We start from the raw sequence: 8,046 nt of genomic DNA, 5'->3' as shown, positions 1-8,046 counted from the left end.
GCTGAAAGCTTGACGCTGCTTTGATTGAGAAGGCACAGGACTTAGTACGCTTCCTAGATCTACTGGTTCTATCGATCTGCGACTCCCCCCAACAAAATGTGTCCTGGTTTTTAATGTGCAACAGCCATCACAATACGAGAAAATCTGCACACATGCAGATTTTACATCGTTCTCATTCTTACATAAAAGCACAAACACACATCACTTTGCTTTAGTGCAGAGTTTATTTGGACTCTCCAAAATGACACTGAAAGCAATGAGCCAGGAAAGTCCAGCACGTAAATACGTACTTCCTCCTGTAGAGTACACACCCAAGCAGTTGAAGCACATACACTTATGTGGCCTCAGTGCACATCTTAAACATGAATGAAACTGCAGAGCTGTGCTTCAGCTTTCTTTCTTTTGTCTGTTCACTGTACAAGAAAAGCTGGACACATTCAACACAGAGACCACACTAACAAGGAAAATAAAACAAGCAAACGGTTATCTCTGTCTGTCATGGAACTCGACTCAAGGTGACCCATTTCAGGATCCACTGCGCCATTTTGCCGCACATACGAGCCAAACTTTAGACTAGATAAGCACAAACGATGATCAATTACACAGCACCAAAAAATGTTGTGGCATTCACATGGGCTGAGCAAACGGCAAAGGCATAAAAGCACAGCACCAAATTTTTTTTCATTCCCACACAGCTCTATGTTTGTGTACATTGTATACCAATATTCAATTAATGTGGCCATGTTTGATTAGCCATCCGGACAGTTAGATGTACTTGCCTTTGAAATAATCTCGGAATTAGTACTCGGCAAGTATCAGTGAGTGATACCTGCACTGCTGCAGTTATCGCTTTTAAAATATCGATTGGGAGCTCCTTTTTATACCAGCAACCTCTGCACTCACAATGCCGCAACTACAACAGACACAGCTATCATAACAAAACAAAACAAAAAAAAAGGGAGGGAGGGACTCGGATAGCTTTGCAGCATGCACCTCAGTGATTCCAAAGTGTGGTGAATTGACCGAGATCTCTGCATCGTGACAGCAATCCATTTGAAGATGCCCTTAGATTGGGTCAGCGCTGCATATGACTGCCGTCGATTTTGTACCAAAGTCGTGTGCACACACTCTTAGTTATCATTCAATGCTACAATCACTGAATATACAAAGGTTTGTCAAGTTAGGGCCACTGCCGGCTGTGGGGCAATTATGACATTTGCCTCCAAGCCGGGCGACTGGCCCTGGTGGCAGCATTACGTCAGCCCAAATAAACCTAGACTATTCCAATGACAACAGCACTCAAGCATCATAGAGAGTGGAGGCAACAACGATACAAGAGGCAGAAATCGCAGACAGAGTCAGATCTTTTCTGTTTTTCATTTGGCAATGCTTCTATTGTTAAAGGCAAATGTGCAGCTGTTAGCCACTTTCTGCACAATGCTGCTTTGGTTTTATTTTACTTGCTGCTCACAATGCTAGAGTATCAAACTGATTTCTGCTTGCAGACATGCAAGCAGAAATCCAGACAAAGCTATCCAGCTTACTATATACCTAAGGGTACTGCAGTAAAACATGTTGTAGGGCTAGTTGGTGCATAGTTTTCAAAAGGTGAAGCGCCAATAGTGACGGCACAGAAGAAGAAATACAGCGCCTTGTCCTGTCTGTATTTCTTCTTGTGTGCCGTCACTATTTACGCTTCACCTTTTGAGACCTAAGGGTCATTTACGAGTGAGCTCTGCATATGGTGATATGGTTTGAACAAGCTTTTTCTATCTTTACCAGAAGAGCTGCAAGACAAAGAAAAAAAATAATGTTATCTAACAGTTGCACAGACAGATTTAATATTTCTTGTTTCACATCAGCTTCCCAAAGTGAAGTTAAATGTACACTGTACAGAGTGAAACACCAAAGAAAAATAAAAAATGAATAAACACGACACATTCTGACAGCTATACACACATTTAGATCGCTTTTGTTTTTCTTTCTCAAATACACATATGTACAGAGTATTTTACATAAAGCAAAGGACCCTCAGCAGTTCATGCATGACAGGACGAGTGAAGCCTATTTCACACATCCTGCTCTGCCATGTAAGACAAGCTCTCATCTTTCAATATCATGTACACATTGATGTGCACATACCACACTGTGCACATAACAGAAAGAGTAGCAATTACCTAGAAATCTTACAAAAATAGTGGGAACCAGAATGACAGGTTCTCCTGGCGACGCCGCGGCGAACACGTGTAAGCGTGAGCAATACTACTGATGGGCGACGTGTAGATACCAAAACGTTTCTTGTGCTGTGGGTGAAATACATCATCATCATCACAAGTACATCAAAGTGGTACAGATCAACCTAGCATTTGGTTTAACTTGTCTGCCTCTGCGGTCATATTAAGATGCAGAGAGTTCAGACAAACATATTGCATGTTGCGTTGATAAGGAAGCCAACAGAATCAGCGTTTCAGGGTCAGTATTCTCGGGTAATCACTTTTGAGGACTTGATCCCTTTCGCGAGATCTCGTGTGACTTGGCGCCGGATGCGCTGAAGTTCATGGTCCTGACATTGTGCCAAGCTCACTATATTTGCACAGTGCTAGGATACTTCGGTGCGTCCGGTGCCAAGTCGTGCGACATCTCGTGAAAGTAATCAGTATCCCTGCAAGTGACTGCTCGAGAATACCGCCCCTAGCTAAACTGCTGTCTCGCTTGCACTTAAATCTGATACTGAGGTGGCATTTTATGGTGTGCTTTTGTTTGGCACGTGCTTGTATTCAGTTCTAATCTGTTTTATCCAAAACAAAACAGAAGGGTGTAATGTGTTGTCTGGGGCAATGACAGACAAAAACAGAAAGATTTCAGAAATAAGTGTAATATGTTTTTGCTGACGGAAGGGTGATGCCATCTGCCCTAGGAGAACGAAACACCTGCCTTCTACTGAGAAAACAGACATTCTTCTTTGCAATTTGCCAAGGATCGGCTTGCTTTTCATTTAGCTCGTGTGGGAGAGGGAGTACTGTGCACAAAAACAAAATCAACTGTGAAATGCCACCTGCATGAGAAATGTAAACACAAACGAGCCAGCGCTGTAGATGAACCAACCAACCATTTACAGCAGGCTTTGTTACTGACGCAACACTTCGTACAAGCTTTATGCCTGCCTGTAAATTAGGCTTGTCAATAGTATCGGTAAGTACAATCTGTCCTACACACAACTTCCACGAGAAGAGTCCACAACCTGCAAATGCGCTATAGTAGCGACACACCCTACAAATGAATCTGGAGCTTTGGAAAAGTATATAGAGATACTTTAAACCTTTAGAGACCATGGATGTAGGATGCATATAAAAATAGTCACTTGGACGTTAAGACAGGAATTACAATAACTGCACTGCAGTCAATTCTACTTCATCACTGTTCAAAATAAATAGGAAAGGCCGAGCATCTCTGGGAGCTACATCACTGTGGTTAGTTCAGCCAAAGCTTCATCATTTTGGCTACAGTGGCTCACAGCATGAAATAGAAAACTGCTTCAATTGGTCAGGAAATGCTGACTTGGACAGGCGAGGCAAAACGATGCTTCAACACAACCCATTCATCAAGCGGGAATGACATTCCAAAGAACTTCTGGAACACATAGCCTTAGCAGAAGTCATATTTTCACATTTAGGGAGAGACCTTCTAATTAGCACTGGTGTAACCTTCAATTTCACTGTTCACATGCAAAGTAGTAGCAAGCACAGGCAGCTCCGTTGCATATTAAGTTTTTAAGCTTGAACTCAACAGACAAATAATAACTGCCGACGACAGAAGTGGCTTTCCGATTAATGCTTTGCACCCGTCTGTTCGGGTAAAGCCTCAATGAAAAGCATGCTTCTGATGTGCGCATCAAACATGCCCAAGAGACCTAAATGAAGTGCCAATGTAAAACCCACCATGCAATTTTTAGCAGACGATTCGCATGCTCTGTGGCAAATTGCTCGAGAAGCGACAGAAAACTTTCTATGTGTGCCATTTCACTGAGACAAATGCAGCAAAGTGTCCATTGCATGGAACACGCTTCCCATGTACTTTCACTACATCGGACAGCATCTGTACGTCCATTTCATAAATGTTCATAACCACGCTGTTTCGACTGGCTGTAACAATTTGTGTCGTAACCACGCAAAACATACTTCAACTGTAAGCAGCGTGTGGTCCTCACGTAGAGAAAAATGCGCTAGCTAGATCAATGACGGAAATATGCCCCACGGAGTCGCTTGCTAAAGAAAGTCTAATGATGAATGTCAAGGTGGTTCTCTAGACAGTATGCTGCATGCAGTGCTAAATGAACAGCAAGAGATCACCAGCCGAGGAGAGGAACACATTTTTACAGCTGAACAGGAAAGTGCAGTTGCGCAATAGGAAACAAAAACAGTTTGCAGGTTTGTTAGATCACTCTTGACAATGGAGGATGGCGTACATGACAAGAACTGAAGCGTCGATAAGACGTGGGCACTTGGTGCCGACACCTCACAACACCGGGACTTGATAACACCCCCGCAAAGGCCCTTCACATATTAACTGTAATTCAGTATGGGTGTACGACCGACGACTGCATTCAACTGCCTCGAAGCCGTGCACAAAATGTGTGCATGCGCCGCTGTATGAAGCCGGCTCGTTAACTGCATTGCCTGCAGCAATGTATCACATTTGTAGAAAACCATTCCTTCTAGATCTCACTAATAGTGACGCGCTTTGTACAGTACATCACAACTTCTGCCACGAACAACATGAGCAAGCAGCCATCTTGCAACGTCGACGTGCTGGACAATCAAAAGCACACGACGCTCCAAAGATTTGTGGACAGCTTTCTTTGGTTAGGGGAGCTGTGGCACGCCGGGCAGCTGGCGGAAGCAGGCAGGTTCGTAAAGTCTCGAAAGTTCGTTGGCAGCCACAGGGGACAGGAGAGTCCTCAACAAAATGGCACCAAAAGATTTCTAGGCCTATAGTGGATGCTCAGAGTGGATGTCCATTTTCAACAAACGGTGTCTCAATACCTCTTGTGGACTGAATTAACACAACTGTTTCGTCTTAGGATGCGGTTGGTGACACAACCCGCAGTGCAAGATGCCCGTTGACAGTGAATACGATACGTCTCAGTATTTCAAAGCACACAGTAAGCATTAACAGATCACTTACTGCTGGTAGAGTGTTTATCCAAATAAATTAGAAGTGCCTGCAAGGGTGTGACAGGACTTGAACATCTAGTCATACTGTTACCAAAAACAAGCAACACAAAGGTAACAACAAAGAATGCGGTGCACATATGGTGCTGACAACAAAGAAGGAATACCAAAGATGGTAAATTCAAAGAAACCTTACAAATTTATCTTTTGGACAATTTGTCATCAGCTTCCTATGTGTTTTTCAAAAGGTGCTCTACTTTTAGTGTTACCAACATGATTCAAACACAAGTAGCATGCGCTAGGACAAAAGACAGTCCAAGATTTCACTGGGTTCTTTTCTCTGTCTTCAAAAATCTTTGCACCAACATTATATCTACGAGAGGACGGTACCATGGCAGCAAAAATTGTTTTGCTAAAGTAAACAGACAATTGAATCAGCGTATAGGATTGATCTTTTAACAGCAAACTCGCAATGATGAAATAATGTTTGGGTGATGACAATATGAACTGCACATCACCAGAACTGATGGAAATGTGTTCTCCAATACTAAACATGGCTGACGCACATAACCGCCCAATGGAGAGGCTTTCTGTTGCAGTTGGTAGCCTTTGCAACAAGGGTCCACTCCATGAATGTTTTCTTTCTTTTTTTTTCGGACAACATTGCAACAGTTTTTGACGTGTGGCTATGATTTACTTTTTTTTCGCCCCATGGGCAACAGGGTATCAGCCAGAGCTTCTGACTGCTTAAAGAACACATTTGGCAATAACAAATGTGATGAAAGGTCCAATCATTCGGACGAGGTGTCGTGCACTTCTCAGAACGTGCGCAACAGTCATGCTATTGCAAAAATGGCAGCATAAGAACAAGTTATCTATCCCGATGGGGAAAAGTAAATTAAACGAGACAACCACATAGAGCACACCGAATCTCGTGCCACGTGCAATGCATGCGTGGCACGGCAATGGAAAGCAAGGCGTGATTTTAAAAAGAGACCTGTAACAACATAAGCTATTCGTTACAGAAACGGCAAAAGAGAGCTGTATTTGTAGCGTGCCTCACAGCTCCATGCTTATGTACATACATGTAATTCCGCAAAACACACAGTGTTGTTGTCATGAAACTCCTTTGTGTGTAGCACGTAAGAGAGACAAACGGAGAAAGAGGACGTAAACGCAATCTAATACACATCGCTACAGCGATAGCCAGCGATGGCAACGGCTGGCAATGGCCAGCCCTTGCCAACCATTGTCAGCTGGCTTTTACATTTTCTGTCATAGGATGTACACCACACACAGATACACACAAGTACGTACACACTGTGTGCAATCATGTTCATGCCTCTGCTTGCGTCTCATTCGCGTTAAGTTTGAAGGCATCTAGGCCAACACGCCGGCAATCCCGTACTGCAATATAGGGCGGAAGCTTGGAACGCAATCAATGCCAACGATTGTGGCAGCAGCACAGAGATAAGAACGAGTCAACGAGAATTGCACAACAGCCCGAAATGATCAGCAGTGTGAATGAATGCATGTGAGATGGCATAATCAACGCTTAGGTTGCCATGTAAACAGGAAAAAGAAATAAAATAAAAACTAATGAGAACAAGCAAGAGTTCCTATGTTCGAAGCCTATCAGGATGGCGGGAACTCCAGGCGGACAAGGAGCGCATGGAGAATGGTGGCTCCCCTCTCTTTGGTCCTCCACTCCAGTTCCGAGGCGCCCAGAAACGTCTCGGTTGGATCCCTCGATGTGGCGCTGCTGGTGGGGCTGGTGGCGCCCACACGCGCTGGGTGCGTCGTGTAGGAGCCAGGCTGGACTAAAACCTGGAACGCGGTCCTTGCCCACATCTGACGGCTCGTCTTCGGGTCAACGAATCTGTCAACAGAGCGACGAATCAACTTGCATCAATGTTCGTGAAATTGAGGATATGGGGGAATCCTATCAGGTAGGGATGGAACATGATGAAAGGTAAAAGCACCGACCACAAAAGGTTTCGTAACATTAGCGTTACAGCCCCCACACGGGAGCCTTGTTCACAATGACTCAACAATGAACATTAACATTGGTAAGCCTTTCAGGATCAGTGTTTGTCTTCCACCTTTCATCATGGTCAATTTATAGCCTTTGTCAAAAAGTACGCAGGTTACTCTGTGCCTTCACCCTTTGGGTCGTTTGGCTGTGTGCTGCAGTTCTTGTGGCACTCCTGAACACTCCAGCTCTCTGGATGGTACCACCAGGGATATTGCCCCTAAAGGACTGAAACTTTTGGCACATCCTAAGAACTCCTTAAAACAGCCTGTGCTGCATATTGCCCGACTCCTATGGTGAGCCCAATAGCAACCCCTTTAGTAGAAGCATGTCTCAGCAGGGCTTATTAGGGGCAGTGAATGCTTTGAACACACGTCCTCTCCTGTTTATGCCTATTTTCGTCCTGCCCTAGTAAGATTTTCAAGCAATAATGGTTCAAGCCATCACAGTAGATTACAATGTCTGATTACAGTGCAACATTTTTACGATGTCCTTATGATGCACTCATTTTTGCCAAGAAATTTGGGATGAAAATTGCCGTGTGCGGTGCAATCGGTTACAGAAATGCAACCGCGTTTGTGGCATTGGTATGTTTTACCGCATAACACAGCTGTATCGCTGCAAAGCAGACTTCAGGAAACAGGTCACCATTGTGCAACACGTTATGCTCGTGGACAACTTTCCGTGGCTATGAAGGAAAAGCTATGGGTGCGTGGCTGCTGAACACATGTTACCGCTCCAAGTAGTCTGGCAGCATTTGACAGTGCTGTTGGCTGCTCGGAACAGACGCTGAACCGACGTAGCTTCCACGTGTGACAGTTTCGAGTTTCCTCGGACGCGGAA

At 44.3% G+C, this 8,046-nt stretch overlaps 1 protein-coding gene across 1 annotated transcript in view; it reads right to left on the bottom strand.

The window, feature by feature from the left end:
• Window positions 1-205: 205 nt before the first annotated feature.
• Window positions 206-8,046, bottom strand: part of Neurl4 (neuralized E3 ubiquitin protein ligase 4) — a 48,057-nt gene continuing 40,216 nt past the window's right edge. The window contains exon 26 of the mRNA XM_050196343.2: window positions 206-7,050. Within this exon, the coding sequence (XP_050052300.1) occupies window positions 6,807-7,050 (244 nt within the window). The 3' untranslated portion in view covers window positions 206-6,806. The remainder of the gene's footprint in view (window positions 7,051-8,046) is intronic.

The sequence above is a fragment of the Dermacentor andersoni genome, chromosome 3, assembly GCF_023375885.2.
Source record: "Dermacentor andersoni chromosome 3, qqDerAnde1_hic_scaffold, whole genome shotgun sequence".
NCBI classification, from domain to species: domain Eukaryota; kingdom Metazoa; phylum Arthropoda; class Arachnida; order Ixodida; family Ixodidae; genus Dermacentor; species Dermacentor andersoni.
The sequence above is the reverse complement of the archived record's forward strand: the minus strand, read 5'-3'. Positions and strand labels throughout refer to the sequence as shown.